At 40.4% G+C, this 24,892-nt stretch overlaps 1 protein-coding gene across 4 annotated transcripts in view; it reads right to left on the bottom strand.

The window, feature by feature from the left end:
* Nucleotides 1-24,892, bottom strand: part of trak1a (trafficking protein, kinesin binding 1a) — a 59,274-nt gene that overhangs the window by 29,723 nt on the left and 4,659 nt on the right. For 2 of the 4 annotated variants that reach the window (XR_004633281.1, XM_034697897.1), the window contains exons 1-2: nucleotides 6,205-6,395; nucleotides 1,848-2,042 (exon numbers count right to left, since the gene is read on the bottom strand). Coding sequence is in view for 2 of the 4 variants with exons in the window: in XM_034697897.1 (XP_034553788.1) it covers nucleotides 1,848-2,042; nucleotides 6,205-6,208 (199 nt within the window). In the remaining 2 variants the exon portion in view is untranslated. Of the gene's footprint in view, nucleotides 1-1,847; nucleotides 2,043-6,204; nucleotides 6,413-16,925; nucleotides 17,277-24,892 lie in introns of those variants that run through there. The other 2 variants (XM_034697896.1, XM_034697895.1) reach the window with 2 other exon arrangements.

The raw sequence follows: 24,892 nt of genomic DNA, 5'->3' as shown, positions 1-24,892 counted from the left end.
CTGAAAACGCCTCCTCTCTGTTTCATGAGACATGTGGCTGTGATGTCATCACAACATGAAGTAGATCCCTATTGGTCAGTTGGCTCCTGTCATCATCCCCCTGCAACATGTCCTTACATAGAGCAGGTTACATGCTCAGAAGAAACCAGTCCCTGGTGATGTAACAGTGTGCATTTTACCTTTATTATTCCTAGCTCTGTTTAATATTTCAACCAATGAGAGCTCCAGTTTAGGATTAGTCGTAGGCAGGACAAACAGTTGCATAAATAAATGCTTTCATAAAATCAGCTGCTGAATGCCTTTTAGTTGGTATGTGACATTTTCTTATCAGAGAGAGAGTTTTCCTAGATCTCATCACTCATTCAGTGATGCTCAGCCAGGGTGACCATGATGAAACTGGTGTGACCCTTCAGCTCACTCACCCCTCAGGGAGTCGGTACCCAGCCATCTGTTTGAGGCAATAATTAGAAGCAACATGCCTCGAGCCTGTGATAAGGATTACTGAGGATAAAATAAATACATGGAGTATACATCTGATGAAAAAATACAAACCGTTGTACACTCTTATGCAACATGACCTTGTCGCTACCTCTTAGCCTTAGTGACTGTGATGAATGTCAAGGCAGAGCTGACCACAACATGGAGCACCAAGGTGAAGTTACACTTCTTAGTTGGGCCTATTTTTAAGACACTTCATCTATTTTTAGAGGCTGGTTTTACCCTGAGTCACCGTTCAAGCTGACATAAATTAAAACTGAATTATTGATGGTGAAAAAAACCCCACTCCACATTCCCCTGCTTCGCTGAGTACACGTGCTTTGTGTGAGTCCGTGTGTTTGCTTGTAGCTGTGTGCAAATGGTAGTGTGTGGTTTACTGCCGCCCGAGGCGTCAAGCTCAGGGCAGCTCTTAGCTTGATAAGACAAAATATAAAACACGTGCATAAAACAGAGAGGCTGAATGTGAGAGAAGCAAAACATCAACCAGCTGAGAGGGAGAGAGAGAGAGTGACAGAGAGAGGGAGAGCACATCAGGTGTGTTTGTTGTGGCAACCACGGTCAGCTGTCACCCTGAACCCTGATGGGCAGAGGGCCAACTGTGTGTCCCTGTGTGATTCCTTCTGCTGCTCAAGGTCAGAATAAACCTGACAGATTTCCCTCTGGACATTTTTAATCCTCATTTTCACTATTTAATAAGAGTTTCCTCAAGGATACATTTGGGACATCGGAATTTCTATCTCCTGTGTTTGACATAAAGCTTAGTGTAAAGAGCATTACAATGGCTACTTAAGGAACATATTTAAAGGGTAACACCATCATATGAAGGATAATGATAAATAGACGTGGGAAATTACAAATAAGTATGCCAGAAAACAAGGCTATTTTAGTCTCATGTTGATTTTGAAGGAACAAAAAATTAATTACTGTTGGATTCTGTGGCTGTCAGTTAGAATTCTTTAGCTGAAATGAACATAGACCCTTTCTTAAAGGATTTCTTAATAATTTTGCACTGATATCACATTGCAAATGTCCTCAGGAGGCTGCTCAACATCATGTAACAGCAGGATAGTGTATTTTCTCACAGTGCAGATCACTGTTGTTCAGCTGAGATGCTCTTCTGCAGAGAGTGCTGAGGAAAAAACTTCTGGATGGGATCATATGTAAACCAGCCAAAGGATTATTCCTGGAGTATATGTTCTATAAATAAGTTATTATATACAGCGATAATACATAGGGATGGTGTTTCTCAGCAGGATCATATCATTGTTTCTGATGTGGGATCACTTAATGTTGGTATGGAAACAGAGTTTCTTCTTCAGAGAACAACATACTCATACTGATGAACTTACAGAAGTATTTGAGGGTCTCCTCTATCTGCTCAGTTGTCAAGTCGAGGGCAGAGTCGGGCTCCACCAGCGGCGTGCGCAGCCAATCATCTTGCTCGTAGCCGAAGATGGTGTCGGCCCTCAGCTTGTAGACGGGCAGTTGTTCCTCCAGTAGGCTGATAATCTCGAGCTCCGGCAGGTCAGTACTGTTACACACATCTGAACAGAGAAAGAGACATGCAGTGTTTCTTTTATTTTGTGGCAGTATGTTTTACATAGAAATACATGCATTAGAAAAAGAAAAGAGGTAACAATGTCTTCAGAAAAGAGGTTTCTGATTAAAGGTGTCCTTTGGTCTTTGTTACTAGAAGAGTAGAGCATCTGTCCTCATTTATCATCTATTCCAACAAGACACTTCAGTCCAGTAGAAAATAAGGATGAGGAGGACCTCTAGTGGGAAACAAAGGAACTACAACACCACACTGCTCATGTACTTTGTTGTGCTTAAATATGGAGACCAACTGAAGGTCAGGTTCATCTTTGAGAATTTGCTGTCTTAGTAAAACTCTTCAGAGGCTTTCTTGGATTCAGTTCAGGAAATTATATAATATGATAATTAATTATATGATAATGGGTGTGGGCTCTACACGTCACACTGTAATACCTCTTCTCATGATGGTGTAAGCAGCTGATACAGATTCAATAAAACTGCAAAAGTAGTGGCCTACAACATGGTGTACAATAAAACAAAGGCAGACACTAATTCAGTTAAATGATGATCAAATGTTTTCAGATGAGCACAACAACAAAAAACACATTAAATAACTGCAATCTTTCCACACAAGACATTATCTTAGAGAGACAGCTGGTTGACAAACTCTGTGTCTCCTTCACAAAGTCAGCAACAGCCTTCTTCTGCAAACCACAGAGTCCACCAGAGCTCCATTTATGTGCTGTGGTGGAAAACCAAAATTACCTAAGCCTTCAGCTATGTGCCTCCCTGTTCACAAGTTAGTTTGGTGTGCTATTTAAAGAGCCATCCATTAAGAGTGAAGTGGACTTTTTTCCCTGGTTGGAAACAGTCTTGAAGTTTTAGTCACTGTTTCAACAAATGTAACAAATAAAAAGCTCCTCAGAGAGACAGAACTGTCACAGACAAAGAATGAGAATTAACATACAGTCAAAATAAAGTCCTTTGTTTCTGTGGCTCCCTCTATTCTGCCTCTGTCACTCTCCTCTACTGCCTGTCTGTCTGTCCCTCTGTCTGTCTCCCGAACAATGCTGTCTCTCACAGTTTGCTAATCCAGAACTGAATGACTGACTGTGCTGAAAAAGGGAAACACATACACAAACACACACAGCAGCTGGGAAACCATTCGGCAAGCGCAGCCAATGAGGTTTCCAGACAGAGGTACGTAGTGCATCACTCCTCTTAAATAAGTGACAACTCTAACATTAACTTGAGATGTTCATCATTTGTGACATCTTTGATTCATTTGGAAAATATCACAAACAAATCTTATTATTGTCTCTGAGTAATTAGACATCCAGTTTGACTCCTCCTCTTTTATCATCACCCTTATAGAGAACACGTGCAGCACCACAACAGCATTTGTAGCCATCTTTACATGTTTCATAGTTACTGAACTTAATCCTTCATCCTCAGTTTGAACAACATCCTTTGTGAAGCTAGGAGTCAAATTTTCAGAAGTTTTGGGTGGTCTTAAAACTGCTGGACCACAGGCATCCCCATAAACCTGACTCTGACATCACTCAGAATCACAAAAATCCTGCGATATAAAATATGACCAACACACTTCAGCTCTTATGAGTCCTGATAGGATATGAGAGAGGATAAAAATAGCACAAAGCCTTTCTTTGCTGTGTGTGCTGACAAAAAGGTCAATGGAGACGGAAACAAACTGTGAATGTGTTTCCATGTCTGTGTAGCAGTTAGTAAAAACAGATGAAATGTAGTTTCAAAGTTTACATTTTTTTTGCAAATTAATGAACATGAGTTGGACGAGTAATTTACTTATGTAGTTTTCTTTTGCTGGATATTGTAGTCTCTTGATTCTCACAAAAAAATCTATCACTCAGTTGCAAAAAGCTGCAAAAAAGTTAACAGGGAGTGTTTAAAGTGCAAAGTAAACATACTGGCTTCTGTGAACACTGTTCACCTTTGCTCTCTGTTGCCTCTTCTGACAGAATTTCATTTCATTTAGTGTACGGCATCACACGACATCCCATCTCTTACAGACAGCTACACATAAACAAGAGAAGGACTTCTCCACACCTAGCAAGAGGTGGGCGATATTAAAAAAGATGCTATCACGATAAAATATGTCATATCAATCGATTTTGATAAATATCACAATAAACATAAAATCATTATTTCATTTAAATTTAAAGTCAGATTTTTGCCCCTGAGTGAAAGTTGAAGACGTTTGTGTCCTGATTAAAGCTAGGGTTGGTAGTCACGGAAAACTAGCATGAATTTGAATGTAGCATTTCCTCAGGACTCCGTCTAACCCCCCCCCCCTCCCCTCCTCTCAGAGTTCCTCCAAAACGACGCCCCCGCTCACATGCACGAGCGCCGCTGATTCGTGACCATATGATGGTGACTGATTCAAAACCGGTCCTCAACACATGTTTGTGTTTTGCACTACTTCAACTCATGTCTCAGTCAGCGGTAAGAAAACACCAAAACATTCTCATAGTGAAAGTTAAAAACACAAACAAACATGAAATGTACGCTTTGCAGGAGGCGGGCAGAACGTCAGGACAGGATTTGATTGGTTTGATAATTTGGCTCCTGATGGCAGGGATTGGTTGGTGTTTTCCCAGGTTTACTCCGGCTGTAGATAGCAGCTTTTTTTCACTCTTTATTTAAGAACACATTATGTATTGATTACCATCGGGACATAAAGATCATTTTAACCAGTATAACAAAAAGTGTATCTAAATCTGACTACCAAACCCAGCTTTAAGTTCTCTGATAAACTTCTTAAATCCGTCATGGAAGGAAGCAGGATTGTGTAAGAGGAGATTTTTGGAAGTTTTCATTTGTAAATTCTTACTTTTTTCCCCACATCATTTCCATAATTTGATCTTAATTTACAACAAAAATATATCAAATTGTGTCCTGTGTATCAATTTATAGAGTATTGTTTTGAGTAGTGCACTCCCCTTTCAGGTTACTAAGGGTAACGGGCAGTGTGATATTGTTTATATTGTTTCCAACAGTGCACATTAGTGCCCCCTCTCTTTCCAGTGGCTGAGGGGTGTAATTACAGGTTTGAATATATCAAATTTTGATCGCACATTTGTTATATTTATATTGAGAAAAAATATATCATGATAGTTATCGTTATCAAATTATTGCCCAGCCCTACATCTAGCATCCTTTCTTATGCTGACAACTCTGCCTCATGAGTATCATAGCAGTATAGTCTTGTAAAAAGACATATGACAAGGAGAAGTTTAAGTCCAACCTTCAGATGTAAATATAGACCAAACAGAGGAAACAAAGTTCAAGTTCAAATGTAAGAATAGGTCGCTCTAACGCTGTCAGAGAGAGCAATAAACACACATGTACAGAGCACACAGAGTCTGAGAGCAGAAAGACGCACAGACAATCAAGTTCAGGTGACTCTGATTGACATGAAAACTAATGTTACTAAAGTTCAACGACAGGACTCCAAACTCTGTGGTAAACTAGTCAACATTAGCCACTGCTGTTAAAATAACCTTCAGATCAAGCAGAAGTGCCGGTGTCAAAACAAAACATGTCAACCCCCTGTTGATCTACACAAGATCAAACACTGCACACACAACATTACTCTGTGTAGGATCACTAGACTGACACTCAAAATTAGGTCACTGAAAAGAAGAAGGGCATACAAGCACATGAGCTGGCACCACATGATCATGAAGTCTGACTGTAAAATCGTATCCTCATGTTTCTGCAAACTTTGTGACAAGTTTAAAACCAAGTGCAGTGATTGTTGTGTCCAAAATGGCTGCCTCCAGTGAAGAAATACAGAAAAGGAATGCTACTTGTGGCCATGCTGACCTTTTGTACAACACATTAATGGAAACTTTTGAACCTGAAACCTTCTTTTAACAAAGACAATTTAAGGTTCAACTTTCGTCAGACCTTTAAAAGCTCTAACAGTGCATGGCTAGAACATTATGGGCAAATCCCAAAAGTCCCCTGAACTACAAGTCCAAAAAAGGCAAAAACAGCTGACTGGTTTACAGATAGACAGAATGACAGCAACTAGAGAGACACTACCCAGATGTTAGTCAGACTTGTCATAAACTTGAATAAAGAGCAGCCACAGCTAGCAGAAAACCATGCTGTGCACAGAGTACTCACTCATGGTGCCTGACGGCCGACAACCACCAACTCTCTTGCCCCCCAATCACATTTTCCAATGGACCAGAAGAGGGCAAGGTCGAACAAAATAACACAGAGGAGAGAGAGAAAGAGCACTGGGAGGGTGGGAGACAGGAAGAACATGAGAGAGAGAGAGGGTGCAAAAAGTTACAGAGGACGGCACTGACTGTAAGAGACAGAAAGAGAGAGAGAGAGAGAGGAAAAGAGGGAGGGAAGAGTGAAGAGAAGAAGAGACCCAAGCCAAACTGGCTCGTCATGCCTGACATGCCAATGACGATAGCCACATGGACCGCCCAGCTCTTTCTCCCCCCTTCTCTCTCACTCTATCTTCCTCACTCTGACAGCCACAAACCCAGCTGGATTCTTCCTGTGAGCTGTGCTAACGAAGCACACTCTCTCTCTGTCTCTGCCCATCCTGCTTCAGTATAAACACACTGCAGGTCACAGCAGGCCTGAAGCTCTTCCTACTGTTTGTCTTTCTAGTTGTTCAAGAACATGCTGCTCCAAAATAAACTCTAAGAGGAAGACAGGAGTGGCAATTTGGCAGTGCCACAATGAATAAGAAGAACTAGACAAGTGTTGGATCACACTTTCACTAACATCAGCTTAAGTTTGTTAAATGCACTCAAAATGAAACTGAGTTCAAACTTTGTACCAGAGATGCTCTAATACAATGCTTTCCTTTCAGGTACTGTTTTTTCCCCCTGTTATGAAGTATTGGCCAACATCGATATCCCCTAAAATACTAATGGGACTTTCTTAAGCACAACTTATGCTAGATGTATGGGATATAACAGCTACTAGGGCTGCAGGATGAAGTGCAATTTCATAGCTATCGCAACATGAGCATTCACGAGGGAAACATTGCAAAAGCCTGAATTAGTAGCAGAATGAGAACAACTTATGAAGTAAGAAGGCAAAGCTCTCTCACTCAGCATGTGTACATTGTATCTGGAGCTCCTGATATGATTTCAAGCTGTTTGAATGCAGTTAGAGGAAGCTCAAGCAAGCTATCAACTACTCTCAGATTAATAGTTCACAATACAGGAGTGTGAAAATTGCTATGGTGATTTATTTTTGATTTAGGAGAGACAACACAGTTACTGTGGGGAAATCAAGAAATGTTGGATACAAAGGAACTGAGTTATGGCTTAAGTGGCATGTTGTTATCACAATATTGAACAATGTAATGGCACATCACATATTATCTCATACGTGCAGGCCAAATTGCTACCATTGTTAGCTAGCTCAGTAAACTTTACTAAATCTTCAAACTAAAATGAGCACCTAGAAAATAGCTAAGCTAATTCTAGCAACATGTTACAGGTTGAATGTAGAACAAACTCACTTTTTACCCACATGAAACTACTTCATTCTGTGTTTTACATTTTAAATTATGTTTATTTTAATCTTGGTTGAATAGCACCTTAAAATGATTGACTGTAACATAAGAATTGCTGGTGTATAGCTAGCTTTGATTAATGTAACACTCTCTGCTAGAAGCAAACTGTTTTTTGCTAGCTTCATATGACACAAGTTTGACTTGTTGCTCCAAAACGTTGAACAAACATCACTTATTTCTACATGAAACTGCTTCATTTTTATTTTTGCATGATTAAATTATGTTTACTTTAAGTTTTTAGAGAACAACTTCACATGTTTGACAGTCTGGAATAGAAGGTCTGCTAATAAACAGTATAGCTAGCTTTGACTAACGAGACACTCACTGCTAGCAAAGTACTGTTGTTGTTTGCTAACATCATATACAACAAGTCTACTTATTGTTCTAAACAGTTGTTGTAAGGGGTAGTAATCATATTATATCTGAGGCTGATGTTTCAGGAAATAAGAAACAAGCTAAGACATTGGTGTCCAGCATTGTAAGTATGTGATTTAAATTGATGTAAATTATGAAAAATTACAGTTTGTAGACTTTGCTTAGTATACACCTTCTCTCTCCTAGAATAAATACAGCACAGATTTCAATGTACCTTTCATGTAGGTGCAATAAACACTACTGTTCAGACAAAACTACAATCCACTCACAGTTAAACCACACCTACAACTTGAACCTCATGAGCGGTACAATCCAGTATGTCAATGCAGTTTTCATGAGGCTGCAGTAACAGCTCTGTCCAGAATTAGACTGGGCTGCAGTTGAAAGCTGCCGCTGGTCACGGAGGGTCAGCACATGTCATACAGGAGAGTACGTCAACGCGGTCAAATATCACTGGCAGCCTGCAGCTTAGTGTGGGAAGCTGTGGCAAGGTGTTCAAATGTCTCTACCTCTGGAGTTCTCTGTGTCTAGTTTGCTCATGTTATTCACATCTTTATTGTGGTGTTACCTTTTATAAAAACGACTACCACTACTCAGAGAAGGAGACATAAAACATCAGTACTTTCACATTTGATGGGAATTGTTGCCTTATAATTTAATTTCACCCCTTTTACTGAAAAGACAGTTGTCTACTGTTGTTACCAAAGTTACATTATATAATCTGTCAAGAAGCTTTGTTCTTCCTTACTGTAGCATGGACTCAGACCATTACTGAAAGTCCATTGGCACATTTTGCCAACCATTACGACACAAACTGGCAGAGACGACTCGAAGGACAACTCAGTTACGACAGATAGCATCCAAAGATACTGCACATGGGGCTTTAATGCTTTGTGGTTGGTTATAATAAAGTCATGATTTTGTCAATCTGAAGCCAAGCTGGTCACAAATTTAGAGTAAAGCTGATTTTTTCAAATATATTATTGGTGGCTTTTTGTCTTTACTAAGTAGGACAGTGAGGTAGGAAATATGAGGAGAGAGTAGGGGGTGATATGCATAAAATCCTCTCGAGACCAGTGGACCAGACTATACGTGGGGCCCCTACTCTATCAACAAAACTAAAGCTGAATTTTTGACCCCATCAGAGAAACTGATTCAAATCAGGTCCATGTATTTGATATTTTAGAAACAACTGATTAGCTGCTTTTTGTAAGCTGTTGGCTAGTTTTTTGAATATTTGGGAAGCTCTAAAATGATATAATTTTCAAGTACAAAGCAATGCAATATCAGGAAACTGTTATGGGGTTGATCTTACTAGAAATTAATCAAGTGACAGAATGTATTTTTACGACAATACAAGAAAAAGTGTAAGAGAGCCCTTTTGGATTTTTGTAGCACAGTTTTGGTGGCATGAGGCGATTGCATGCACTTGAAACATCACGTATAAAGGCCTGGACATGACAAGACATGTTGTTTCAAAAATGTAAACTATTACGACACAAACTGGCAGAGACAACTTAAAGGACAACTCAGTTAGGACCGCTAGCATTCAAAGATACTGTTACTGTGGCTTTAATGCTTTGTGGTTGGTTAAATACAGTCATAATTTTGTCAATCTGAAGCCAAGAAAGTCACAAATTTGGAGTAGAGCTGGTTTTTAAAATATATTATTGGGGGATTTTTGTCTTTACTAAATAGGACAGCTAGAGAGAGAGAGGAAATGTGAGGAGAGAGTTTGGGATGATAAGCTTCAAATCCTGTAGAGAGCAGGAAAAGGTCCTACAACCAGTCCCAGCCTCTATACGTGTGGTGCCTACTCTACCAACTGAGCTGAAGCTGAATTTTTGACCTCTATTTGTAAGCTGGTGGTTAGCTGTTTGAAAATTTGGGAGGCTCTAACGTGATATCATTTTCAAGTATAAAGCAATGCAATATCAGGAAACTGTTATAGGATGACCTTACTAGAAATTAACCAAGTGACAGAATGTATTTTTCACGACAATACAAGAACAAGTGTAAGAGAGCCCTTTTGGATTTTTGTTTCACATTTTTGGTGGCCCCTAATTGCAGCATGAGGCGATTGCATGCACTTGAAACATCATGTATAAAGGCTTGGACATGACAAGGCATGTTGTTTCAAAAATGTAAACATGCAACATCTCATGCCGTCAACACCCCTTCAAACACAGAAAGACACAACAAGATGAAGAGTAATCCAACAACAACTATGGGCTCTGTGTATTCTGTTTCAGCCTGATGTTAATCTGTCACAAACTCTGTTATGAGATGTGTTTTATAAGTTGATGTCTGATGCTAAAAGCTCTTCAAAAATTCAAAGATTGTTTACCAGTGTCGTAAAAAAGGTTCCTGCAGTGACAAACAAATGCTGTTCAGCCTGTTCTGTAATGTGTGCATCCAGCAGGTCAGACTTCTCATGAACAAAAAAATTGTATTCATGGCAACACAAAAGGTAATGTTTATGGTAGCACACATCTGACAAATCTGCATGCTCATTAAAAGTCCTACAAAACTGAAACCCTCATCCAATAAAGTCGACACAGACAGTCTGGCTGCATGTTAACACAGTTTCAGGCTCATGTAACTTGGCTCTGTCTCCTCAGTGTGTGTGTGTGATCATGCAAACAGTAAACAAGAATCAGGCTCTTCTCCAAACATTACAACACAATAAAAGTTTTCCCATGATGTAATTGCTTTAGAGTGAGCAAGCAGACTCAGCAATTTGGATTCTACTCTGTGTGTCCACTTACATAACTTGTAACTATCTGTGCGTCTGTTTGGTTCTGAGCTCTCTCTCCTCCCCGAGCATCCCATAATTTCACAGTTACTCAACTCTTTACATCACTGCTGGCCGGTAACCACGGAGAGTTCACCTCACGCCCAGGAACGGCTCCATGGCCATGAGCTGCTCCATTCAGCTCTTTGTGTTCATTCATCCTCTGGACTTAGTGAAATCACACTCACACTCACACACACACACACACACACACACACACACACACACACACACACACACACACACACACACACACAAAACACTCTCACACAAAGTCTCTTTCACTTTGTGAGGAAGTGTTCAAGCAGAGAGTTACGTTGGACTAATAGTGATACATTAGCAAGACAGACAGAAGACAGTTAAAGAAGTAATGCAAAGGATAACTTAAAGGTGGAGTAGGAGATCCTGAGAAAGCCGCAGCAGTTAGCTTGATTTTGAAAGCACACAGCCGAACAGAGCCCTCCCCCTCCATTCAGAGCAGCCTGTAGGGAGAGGGGAGGGACACGCCTCCAAACACATGAACGCGCTGTGGCAGACTCCAGCTGGAGGATGACGTCACCATAGCTAGCTGTGGAGCGGCGAGCGATTGACTTTATTTTCATCGGAGGAAAAACACGTCTATCTCCCATGTAAGTAAACCGATTATATTACCACATTAAAAAATTATGTAATTAGTTAGAATGCACAGCATAGCCTGCATGTTAGCTTTATGTGTGTTTGTTTTTTATCATCTGAAATACAGCTAGAGTAAGTTGTTGCTGCCGGGCTAATAACTCCGGCTAGCCATGTTTATTTTGATTTAGCATGTCATGATGTTTAGTTACTAGACGGCTACAGTGCCTATATATTTATTAGCGTTCACCATTGTTGACAGTCTTCATTTTCGTGTTGGAACTGCAACATATTGACTGTTTTTTGTGCTTGTTAGAGCTCTCATGATGACTTCTGATTACGATCCTGAGCCAAGCACCTCAGGTCGGAGAGGACGAGACCGGGGTCGAGTGCAAGGCAGAGCCATACGAGCGAGAGGGAGAGCAACGACCGGGGACGAGCTCCAGATCCTGGGGACAGCAACAGAAAATTCCGCCATGCTGCACTGACAGGTTGTTGTCTGGCAGCATGGAGCACTTGGTGCAGGTCATAGAGGAGTAATACCTTGTTGCTGTATCTGGAAAATCCGTGACCCTTCCACATGGACAGTATAAAGGTTTCAGTGGAGAGTGAATGAAACTATGACATGATTACATACAATACTTGTATGGTGACCCTTTAGTTCCTTTGTATATATTTTATCTTCATGTAAAAAAATACTTGAGTGTGCTGTGTATACATTTGTTAAATAAATCTTTAAATTTACACTGGCCTTCTCTCTTCAAATCACAAAATAATTTAAATCCATATCAAGTAACATACAACATTATACACAAATAATTGCAACATCAAAGAGTTGTTTTACATTTACTTTTATTAGAAAATGTATTTATTACAGAAATAAAAATAATGGCTGTTGAAGGTAAACATGTTGGCGTGGATCATCCGGCCTCCTTGTTCTCTTCTTTGGCATCCCCCAGTTGCTGTCAGCTTTCTGTGCAGGATTTAGCTCTGGAGGTCTGTGATGTACTTGTAGTCCTTATCCACCTTCATTGTGTACAGGCTCCACTTTTTTGACTTCTTGTTAAATATTGTGCAATACCTGACATAGAAGAAAGAATCAGAAGTTTAGTCAAAGGTTCTCATTATCTTACAGCACTGTGCATTTGATTTCGATCATAATAACCCTTCCTTCAGCCCTGTATGTAAACAGTTATTTCTTCTAGCCATGCAAGGAGTTGACACCACTATCACTAGTGTGTGCTTAGTGCCTACTGCAGTGTGTATTGTGCACATATGGTACATATACTGTATTTCTTATTGATATCTTCAATATTATCTAATATTTTCAGAGTAAGTGATGTCAAAATGTGCTCTCTCCCTCTTTGGAGAGGACGACTGTGCCCACAGATTATTAATACAATTATTCTGTGTATTTGATTCCTCGTTGAACACTTTTATTCATGCTTTCCTTCACCAAACCAAGCTTTTAGAGAAGCAGCTAACATTCACAGGATTTTTTATCAGCCAAACTTTTTGTCTCTCATCTCTTTAGTCTGTATGGTGTGGTCTCAGATTGCGATTTAGCATGCAGATCACGTGAAGTGAAAGAGAATGGTTTGAATTTTATTTTGTGCGGACATTAAAAAAAACCCTTCTGCGTACGTAAATCAAAAATAGCTCATAATAAAAAAGAGAGCAGTATTTATACCTCCACGCAAGCAGTGGTCAAAGCAACGTTCATGTTCATGGAGTTCTTATCGGGCCTGAAACTCACCGGTCAGAGGGGGACTCCGAACACATGAAACAGCTGGGGTGGAGGCCTCTGCGTCCCGTGTTTTAACGGTGTGGACGTCCATGTTTCCTTCTCGTAGCTATGAAAACACAGACAAGACGGCATTTAGACTTAGTACAACACCCCATTCATGCTGATGAAGAGCAACCGAAGAGCTACCAGCTAACAGACTGTATACAGGTCTCTATAAAGAGCTAGTAGCTAACAGACTGTGTACAGGTCTCTATAAACAGAGCTACAAGCTAACAGACTGTATACAAGTCTCTATAAAGAGCTACAAGCTAACAGACTGTGTACAGGTCTCTGTAAACAGAGCTACCAGCTAACAGACTGTATACAGGTCTCTATAAACAGAGCTACAAGCCGTTAGCCGGCCGCTAGCATTAGCCGAAATTATCGCTAACTGTCTCATAGATGAACTATACCATGAACACAAAGACAAATTAAATGACATGATTACCTGTCCAGTAGAAAATCAGCAACCATGGCGTCGCTTCAGAGACCCTTCAAATCCTTCAGCCGTCGCAGAAATGCATCCCGAATATTGACTCGTGTTTGTATCTTCATCCAGTGTTTTTAAGTCGTCTCCTTTTCCATCACAGTCTCCCTCTTCTTTCTCTGTTTAGCGGCAGAACTTGAGGGCAGAACTTGAGCTAAATCGTTGGTTTCTCTCTCTCTGACATGTTTATCAGATGTTCTGCGTTAGTGAACAGCCTGTTGAAGACGATCTCAGTCAGGTCACGCGCACTCCTGTAAACAGGAGGTGTGTCTTTCGGCAGGTCACAGGTCATCCGGCCGGTCAGCCAATCATTGCGCTCGGTGGCGAATGAATGATTGGACGAACTTATTGCAGTCTAGCTGCTGACACAGACAACTGAGATTTCTCATCTCAGTGTTAGATCACTTTGTGTATTACTCCCTATCGATGTATACATCGCTTTTTGCTCGTGATTGAGAAAAATGCATCAAAATAACATGTCCTACTCCACCTTTAAAATGAAGCATAAACTGACTTTGAGTTAAAAAACAAAACAACCCTAACATACCAGTAGATGGCAGCACTGCACTAAACTCCCTCTATTGCTCAGCATGCAGATGACTTCAGTGTTTGAGAGGCATGACTACTGTAGGTTTCACCGCAACATATCATTTCAGCTGTCTGTCTGTCTGTCTGTCTGTCTGTCTGTCTGTCTGTCTGTCTGTCTGTCTGTCTGTCTGTCTGTCTGTCTGTTTTTGAAACTTTGACATGTTTTCCATCACAATAGAGATCACAATATAAGACACATAAAACCAAAATACAGTTTCGGCTCTGGAGAAAGAGAAAAATGATGCAGCAAATGTAATGCAACGCCCTTCCTCCTCTGTGTGGTACACTTAATTACTGAATGCTAAGTGTTTGCTAACACAGGCAAATTACAGCTGAACTAATATTTAACAGAGCAGTCGCATATAGCTCCCTGCATTATTTATTTGACACAAGACACTGAACTGGAAACAAGAATATTCAAATACATTTTGCAGAGCTGCTGCTGTATTGCTGTACTAACAACACTACATGGTGTTGCTTTTACTTTGTCTATTGGTAAATGGACTAGTACTTATGTAGCGCTTTTCTAGTCAGTCTAGACTACTCAAAGCGCTACACACTACTCGTCACATTCACCCATTCACTCACTGACAAAGCTGAAAAATAAAACTCAACATTTGTTGATAATGTGTAATGTGTTTTTCTTTTTTTTTAAATTGATTTTATAAATTTGGCATAGCAAAAAGTATCGTTTAGGAACTGGTATCGAAATGAAGGTATTGGTATCAAATATTTTTTAATGATACCAAGCCCTACTGATCATAGAGGCTGCTATTTAGTGAGGGACCATCAGTATTAGCTAATCTCATTCATACACATTCACACACCGCTGAACAACACGGGGGAAATTTAGGGTTCAATGTCTCACTCAAGGACACTTGGGCATCTGACTGCCGGAGCTGGGATCGAACCACCAACCTTCCAATTGATAGACGACCGACTCTACCCACTGAGCCACAGCCGCCCACCTATTTTGGCCGGCAAACACCTTTCACTATGCCAGTAATCTGTAGAATATATCGTAGGGATAAATCCACAAAATCTGACTCAAAACATGCTATTAATGTTTGGATTGCAGTCTAAATTAGTGATTTTTCAAACCATTTTTTGAAAGGAAATTCAAAATAAGCTACTTTTTAGCCAGTATAAAAGTCAAGGCCATTTTAAACTCAATGTAAGTGACACAGCTAGCCGCAGCAGTTCAGCAGAGCAGCCTTTAAAAGCAGCCCAGGTGCTGCAGACCCAGTGTGGCTCAGGCATAGTTCAACAGGGAGTAGGTACAGGAGTAGCTCTATAAAAGGGTTAGTGTCACCTCAACAGACCTCAAAAAAGCTACTATAGATTCTCTTAAATGTGTTCTGAGCTGAAAACGTCTCTACAAACAACATACCATATCACAGCATTAGCATGGAAAGATGTAACCTGGCTCTCGGCCAATGTAAAGAGAGGTCAGCTCCAGCCTGTAGGACCCTCTGAAGGCTAATCTGTTTTGGAAACTCAATAAATGGATGAAGGATTAGCAGAGCCAAGTTTTTAAGTTTTCTCAGTGTGAAAGTTCATCAGAGGTAGAAGGTTTCTTAATGCCTTGTTATTTGTCAGTTTCAGAGTTGGATTAAGCAGCTTGGTTTTCAGGCTAATAAAGGGAACCGAGTTCATGCTCATGGGTGGAGGGGTGTGTGTAACAGGAAAGTACAGTAAGGGGTTCTTCCTGTTTGTGCATAAGAAACTGAAGCTGTTGTCTCAAACGCGGCTGAACTGGCTCTTTAGTCTTGTGCTGTAGTTTCTTGGCATCCCTTAAGACTGAAATGGCTTTTTGCCAGGCAGTATTCAGCACCCCGTCTCCTCCTCTGGGCCTTTCCTTACTGTTTCTCAGCTCCTTACTCAACTGTTGTCTCAGATGTTTCATGAGAAGATGATGTATAAGACTTGTCCCCAGTCATGTAATGCTGTCGCAGCTCTATCCAAACTCTGCAGTCACAAAACTATGATTCTAAAAGACTTGTTTGTTTTCAGTTTTTGTTTCTTCATTGCTGCTCGATTAGCACTGCAATAAAAAAAAGTATCAATATCCATTCATTATTCATGTGCTATCATTTCATTTTTTAAAAGCATCTGCCAGACACTTGGTCCAGACGGGCTCATTCAGACTGTGAGGGGAGAGAAGTTGGTCCATAGCACAGACAAACCAAGAGGGACAACACATTAGTGTCCCTCTGCTCCCTCAGAGAGGAGGATTGGATGAGTGGGGAGAGGAAAAGAAAAGGAGTGATGAGTGAAAGAGTTGACAGAGAAAGTCCACTGGGAGCTCTTTTCACTGGCTTGCTCAGTCACAGAGCCGAGGTCCCCTGGAGCCCCAGGATGTGACATTAGAAGCGGGTCACAGAGAGGAGACAGTTTCTCACAGCTCCACAGGCCTCACTCTCACTGTCACACTCTCACAACGAAACTTCCTCAGTATAGAAAGTCACCAAAGATCTGTTATCAATGAACACTTTAGACACAGTAAACCAAGAAGTTAATTACATACTTGACTGAGATTAGACTGGGATTTAAAGAGAGAGCATTTTGAGTGTTCAATGTTTTTCACTTGTGCTGATTAATCATGACCAAATGGGATTCCATTAAACTGATGTCTTTTTGATGTTTGGGACATTACCAGTGATGGTCTCTGCATCTTTGTAGTTTGTCGTGAACCCCGGTAGACTAGCTCCACTGACATACTCCTCCTCTTCTTCCTCTTCTTCACTGGCCAATAGTAACCCTCGGTTGGGGGTTGAGGCAGAAAGGCCGGTACAGGGAGGCGAAGCCTTGGGGTCCAGCTTGGCGCCGAGTGATTAACGATTTAACACATGAGCAGCCATGGAAGAGACTTGGACTTGCCAAAATGAGAATTAGACTGATCTTCAGAGCATCACAGAACAGGTCTAGATGTCTGGAGCACAGGACAAGTGGACGACGAGGAACCAGGTGAACACACTTGGATGGAGAGAAGTTGTTTACTGCAGACCTGAAAGAGTTGGAAGAAGGAAAACAAATGAGCCAGATGGAAAACTGTGCAGAAAATTTTGTTTTTATTAGTTTCATGTGCAAAAAATGTTTTATTTTGTGTCTATAAACAGAATATAAAACGTGTTTTAATTCAAAACATCTCATCCTTCTCCCCTCTCTCTCTCCCACACACTCAACCTAAGGTCAATTGTAGTATTTATAGAAATGGCATCACACCAGTCATGGCTGACTAGTTAGTTCAAACACAGAACACATGCTGAAGTAAAGATTATTATCTGTTTGTTATGATTTTATGCAATCCAAACTAAGCAGATTTGGGATATACCCTCATTGGGTGTGTCATCGTCAATGTGCAAATGTATTCATATCACTGAGGATTGGGCTAACAGGGTCATAAATATGACTATTCTGACAAATAGCTGAAGCATCTGAGTTTTTTAGACACCTGCAGTGATCCCACAGCAACAGAAACACGTGTCTCCCTATTAAGAGAGGTGCTGTGTGCACAAAGCACAGCTCTGTAACATCATTGATATTCTAAACCTCCAGACATGCAGACAGGATCAGTCAGAATCTAATGTTAATAAATGAAAAGTGTTTTCTACACATCCTAAAGCTCCCACACATTCAGTCCAGGTTCAAACTGTGAAATAGTGACACATAAATCCTAAACTCCATCAGAGCTGTTTTCAAAAGTATATTTCAGGAGCTAAAAGTTCATTCAGATCTCATCAGAGAATGTAATGGTGTAAACAGCACCTCTAATCTTTTAAAGTAAATAGTTGAGGAAGAGTCATACATCATTACAGCACTATAAAGCAATCAAGCGTACACTGCTCAACACTTACACCAAGTTCTCTGTCTCAACTCAGACTCAACCTTGAAGACTTGGAACAAAACTTGGACTCAGACTAAGGTAAAGGAGACCTAATGCAGATTCTTCTTTGGTGACTTGGACTCAGACTTAGATTTGAACACATGGGGTCTCGATACATGACTCAGACTCAGGTTTTGGTGATTCCCCTTCAACACTGATTGTCTCCAAATGTCAGGGTATTGTTGGGCTATGGGTACAGTAGTTAAAAACACCATTGTCTTTTCTTTAGGATACTCAGGGTTCCCACTCTTTTCCAGAGATCATTTTCCAGGACATTTCCAGGACATTTTCAGTGATGATCAAGCTGGTATGACAGTCTAAATATAGTTCCTAATTTACTTCCTAAACAGTCTAATATGTTCCTCTCAGTGGAAGTCTACATTGAAGACATGCAGTCTATGGCTATCGATGAAATCATCTTTTACATGCTTAAAAATGATGGCAAATTGATTATTGAATAATGCAACTGCAGATGTACAGCACTTCACTTTATAAGTGCAACCAAGTAACAATGATGGGCAACTCTCATCTCAGCTTTCTCTTTTCTCAAAAAATATAAAATGAGCTAAGTAAAAAACAAAAGAACCAGCAAAGGAGTCTGGAAGCTGCCTTACTGAAATAAATAAATAATAATAAAAATCAGATAAATTGACCTAAATAGATCTGAATGACAAAAATGGCCACAAATGTTGAATGTGGATGTGTTTTTTTAACCTTGTTAGATTGCACACAGTCATGTTGGAATCATTTTCCAGGACAATCCTTGATTTTCCAGGACATTTGACTCTTTCTCCCATTTTCCAAGTGTTTTCCAGTACTGGAAAACTGGTCAACTGTTTTCCAGGTTTTTCCAGTTTTTCCAGGACTCGTGGGAACCCTGATACTATAGAACTTCTGTTTACATGCAGTGAGGCCATCTAAGAGAGAACAGCTGATGAGCCAGCTCTGCACGCTCCACTGTCAAAACATCTGGCTGAAGAAAGGAAGACGCTGCATGTACAACATAACAACACTGAGCAGGCTGCCAGGCCAGCATTAAAGGAACTTAGCCTCTATTAATAGTCATTTCTGTAAAACACACACACACATATCCCACAAGACAGGCTCTGTAAAGTGCACACCTATAATCTCCCCCTCCATCATCATCACAAACACAGCTGTGGTTTTGTTGCACCACACCTTCTCTCCTCTTTTGTATTCTTTATGATACTTTTCTTCTACTTCATCTTTCTCTTTTATTTATTGTCATTTATCTTCCCTCTCTCCCCACCACTCTTTTTCCACCCCTGCTTCTTTTGAGACATATTTAGTCATAACTCAGTGGCTGGTGGAGAGTAGAACTGAGGTCACACGGTTTCCATTATTTTGGAAATCTTAATGCCCAAACACTGTTGCTAATGACAACAAGTCCTACAGTCACTGCAGACACGTGACAGGCTGCTGTGGGTCAGTGTCTCTGATCTCTGAACAGTCTTCACAGCACTGAATGAATGATGCTGTTATAATAACACCATCATGCTGACCACATAGAACTGTATTTACAAACTGAAGTTCAACCGCCTCAGGATCAACAGTTTCATGATCTAATATGTTTTGGCAACAGCAATCCCACCCCATACTGTCCTTAAGCAGGGCTCACAATAACAGGGCTGGGTTCAGTTCTGGAGGAAGTGAAGGATTTCAAAGGGCTAATGAAACTGGCAATAAAGGGCACAATACAGTAGCTGCAAGTTCTCTCCTGGGGACAAGGTGTTTCCACTTTCCTTCAGTTTATTTCTTAACAGTGATAAGGATCGGAGCTTTACTCCAACAAACACAGACTCACGTGCTACGCATGTTCCTCTTGTGTTAAGATTAAGACAAGAATCATGATCCAAATGGGAGACAATGACAATGATCCACAGTTAGATAACTGCTCTTATTACTCTCCAGGAGATCTGTGCATGTTCATAAGTCTGGTGTCTTGAAGTAAACAGTGTCACAATGATGTATCCCTCCCAAAGATGGTTTCTCAACTCCTTCTCCATCAGTCACCCTGGTCAGTTCTTTAAGCTGTAACGATGTGGACGTTACAACACAGCCAACAAATATTCATTCTCTGCTCTCTACAAAGGAAAGTCAGAGTTACACCACCCAAACATCTCTCAGCAACTTTACTTCAAAATCTTTCCATCCAAGCTCAGCGCAATCCTTTGGTGCTGTAACTTGATTTCTTTCACACCTTTGGACCTGGAATCGAGGGGGCTAGTTGCCACCCAACATTAAAGAGAAGAAGAACAAGGCAAAGAACAGCCAATCATGTCACAGGTATAGAGGCAGGCAGTTTGGAGCTGAATGGAAACACAGATTAAATGAGCGCAAGCTACACTGAAGAAAACGCAATACGTATCAGCTCAGAGCTGGCTGGACACATCGACAAGAAAGACCCCTCAGCTTCAGTACATCTGAGATATTTTGTCTATAATTTACAGTGGGACAAAAAACAGAGCAGCGTGCACTGCAAACTATGCTGATGATGTGCCAGCTAACACAATTAACACCATAAACCCTTTCCAATAATAATATCACTGCTAGAACACCAAAGAAATAAAGTACAATCTCAAACTAGTGTTAGTGAACCCTCAGCAAGCAGCAGGGAAGTAAACTACCAGTCAAAAGTTTGGAAACACCTTCTCATTCAAGGGTTTGTATTTATTTTAATTATTGTAAACACTGTATATAAATACTGAAGTCATTAAAACTATGAAAGAGCATATATGGAATTATTCAATGAACAAAAAAGTGTTAAACAAACCAGAATATGTTTTATATTTTAGATTCTGTAAAGTAGCCCCCTTTTTCCTTCATGACAGCTTCTTGGTATTCTCTCAGTCTGCTTCATGAAGTGGTCTCCTGGAATGGTTTCTAATTAACATGAGCCTTGTCAAGAGTTCATTTGTAGAATGACTTGCCTTCTTAATGTGTTTGAGACCATCAGTTGTGTTGTTCAGAGGTAGGGTTAGTACACAATGGATAGCCCTATTTGACTACTGTTGTAATCCAGATTATGACAAAACCAGATTATTTCATAGTTTTGATGTTGAAAATAATTAAAATAAATAAAACCCATTGAATGAGAAGGTGTGTCCAAACTTTTGACTGGTAGTGTACGTGTGACCCCCCAGCTGCAATCTCTCATATCAGTGTTTCCAGCACCATGCTTGACCCCAATAAACCAGAAAATAAACAAGTGCAGTTGTTCATTTCATTGCAAATGTAACAGTGTAATTTTTGGGGGTGTCCCTCTCTCTGGTTGTTGGATTTATCACTGTGTTGCCTCAGAACTAAATACTTAATACATGTAACTATACTGTTAGGATGTGGGTAAAGCAGCACTCTGTTAAACTGAGAATACATAATACAATTTGATATTTTTTTTAATCCATTTAAATGCAAATGTTCTCAACCTGTGAAAAATTAGAATCTACAAACTTAAAACTTACAAAATAAATGAGATTATCAGAAAAAAAAAAAGCAAATGTAGAGCATTTTTCATATAATACCTAGACCCTACAATCTGTAAATCAAGACACAACTGCAAGAAAGTCACCAACAACATTTTTACCATCAGTTCACAGCTGAATTGAATCCATAGAAAACTTCAGGCAGCAGTTAAACCTGGACAGCATTGTTACAGGAGGTATGCATTTCATTAGTCTAGCACACAAGCTAGCCTTATAGCCAGTTTGTAGAAAGTTCTCGAACATTAGTCTTTCTGCTGTTGGCTAGATCGGTGGTCAATAAATCAGTTCACCATTCGTCTGTGTCCTTTGATTGCAGCTGAGTGTCATGTTCGACCTTGCTCGAGGGGATTTTCTTACTTTCAACAGCTCATCATTTAGAGCCATTTGACTCGGTTGAGCTTGTGCTGGTTTGTGCACGTTGTGTGTGTATGTGTCCTAATGGAACAGACAGGGTCATGCTGAGAGAGAAGTTTACACTGGTCATCTGATAAGGAGAGTGTGCTCACATGCAGAGACTGACTGGCTGAGAGATGGAGACCAAACAAAGGAAACACTAAGAACACAACTTCCTCTGAAAGTTTTGGGAGACACTCGGGAACACTTGGGCACTCTTTTTTTTGTCAGGAATCTCAACTTCAGGATATATGAAGGAAAACCTGCTCTGTCTGAGTAGAGGAACAGGTCAACGCCTAAGTAACATAGTTATTAGAAACTAAGACATGTTGGCTGTAAACCTGGCAATAGCTGTCTCAATAACATCACCAAGGAGATGACAATATTCAAAGATCTCCTGCCATAAAACTGACATTTATTAGCTGCTGACAGAAACCCAGAGAGGAGAGTAAACATCAGTAGCTCTTAAAACAGCAGTGTCAACATTACACTGTGTACAGAAACAGCTTTGTTATACAAAAACCATGAATAAAAGCCCAAAGGTAAAGGTGTTCATAAGAGAATGGGATGCCAGTCGACCGTTCAGGCCGTTCAGGCCGCTTAGAAGCGAGGCTAATGTTTTGAGGCTCTGGTTTTTGTTGCAGCAGTCACTGCTCTGACCCCCGGCCACAACGCTTTGCTGCATGTTATCTCCCACTCTCTAATCCCCACAATTCCTGTCCCTCTTCAGCTGTCTTATCTAATAAAGGCAAAAAATTCCTACAACACCAATGCCAGAGATAAAAGAGATCAACAAGGACAATTTAAAAATGTAAAAGCATTGATACTAATATAAATTACTAGCAATGACATATAACTTAATTAATTGTCCTAAATTGTAATATTTTAATACATTATTTTATTAAAAGAAAACAATTGTGCAGTGATTTTATAAGTAAGGTTAGCTCTAGACAATGTCTGGTCAGGATATGGAAAGCCAAAAACCCTCTTACAACTCTGGAGAGATTCCAGAATAGACATTAGGTCCTGACATTTTCTGAATTGCCATTTCACAAAAGAACCTCACACTGAGAGACTGTTAGTTTATTGATGAGAGAATAAAGAAAAGAAACTCAGCTCTCAAGAATATCATCACAACACCCACAATGTTCCAGACCACCACCTGCTGGGTTCACACATCAGCTCAACCCGTCTTCACACAGACTTCACAAGGGGGCTCAAATAAAAGTCCTCAAAAAGTCTACAGCAGAACTGGACAATGCTGGGAAACTTTCAGGAGCACAGTGCAGTCACAGAGGCTCATGAGTCGGGCCTGTACCACACCGCTCATGTGAACTGTTTGGCTGCTCTCAATCTTTAAACAGGAGGGTCCAGATGGAAATTAAGAGGTTCTGTAACATGCTAGCTTGTTGGTGGTGAGATCGTGGGAGAGTGTGGGTCAGGAGTTATGAGTAATGGGAGAAGTATGGTTATCAGAGGGTGTGTAAAGCCAGGATAGTCAGACTGGAATCATGTGCAAAAAGAGATTTTTGAGGATGATCTTGGCTCAGAAGCAGCTCCGCAGATATCTTTGCACATGGAAGTGATGCAGAAAGTCACCTGCAAAAAATATATTAGGTGCATAATAATGCTTTGCTTTCCATGAACCTAATAACTTATAGGTTACAAAACTTACCACTGTTTCATATTTGCATATTTAGGTGTATTTTTTTTACCACATTGGCCCAAAGTGTTGTACTGTGCATCAGTTTGACATGTTAGTCATTAGCAAAGGTTTATTAAGGTTGTAAATTATTTCGTGCCCTTTGGTCTGATTTAACAGCACAGTTATCTCTGATCATAACAGGTTTCTTGTGAGAACATAACGTAAAAGTGGAAAGTGATCGTGTAAAAAGTTAAACATTAATAGGTGTGTGTCAAGGACTTAGTAACTTCAATTAAGGCAACCAACAAACAGGGTCTTCAACTCACTAATACGATGAATAGGACAGAGCATGCACAGGCCCTCTCTCTCTCTCTCTCTAACTCCCTCTCTCTCTCTCTCTCTCTCTCTCTCTCTCTCTCTCTCTCTCTCTCTCTCTCTCTCTCTCTCTCTCTCTCTCTCTCTCTCTCTCTCTCTCTCTCTCTCTCTCTCTCTCTCTCTCTCTCTCTCTCTCTCTCTCTCTCTCTCTCTCTCTCTCTCTCTGCAGCTTGCACAAAATGTAGATTCATCAAATCAGCTAATGATAAAAAAAATCTGATTTGATAAGCAGGCTCTCTGACTTTTCTGTTGAACTGTCACAGGCTGAACAAATCCCACTTCACTTGAACATGAACCAAATGACTCTTCTGTATTTGTTGGCCTAGAAAATTGGAAGCAAGGGAACGCAGGAAACAACAACATTAAAGCAAAGGAAGAGAACAAAAGACATTGCAAAGAGCACTTAGTCTCTGTAAAGATCCGCCACTGGTGTACATCATATAACATGTGTTTGATAAAAGAAAGTTAAAAAGCAACAGGTCCAAAGGAGAACATGTCCTCTGAATCTGAATCTGTCCCTGACTCCCTCCCTCTGCTCACTCGTTCATTTCTCAACCTCTATGTCTAAGCTCTGACAAACGGACACGCGTTAACAACTTCACTCTTTCCCTTCAGACTTAAATCTAGTAAACTTCATCTCTGACAGAAGAAATCTGAAACTAATACTCACAGAGACACAAGAAGGAAAGAGAGTGAGGAAAGGCAAACAGAGAAGTTAAGACAAGGAAGCTCGGTCACATGACCAGTCACAGGAAGTTGAGACATCCTTTCTGAGACCCTTTAAATCTCTTTATGTAATGTCAGAGTTTGACACTTCATGG

This window comes from Notolabrus celidotus, chromosome 12 (assembly GCF_009762535.1).
Source record: "Notolabrus celidotus isolate fNotCel1 chromosome 12, fNotCel1.pri, whole genome shotgun sequence".
Taxonomy (NCBI): Eukaryota; Metazoa; Chordata; class Actinopteri; order Labriformes; family Labridae; genus Notolabrus; species Notolabrus celidotus.
The sequence above is the reverse complement of the archived record's forward strand: the minus strand, read 5'-3'. Positions and strand labels throughout refer to the sequence as shown.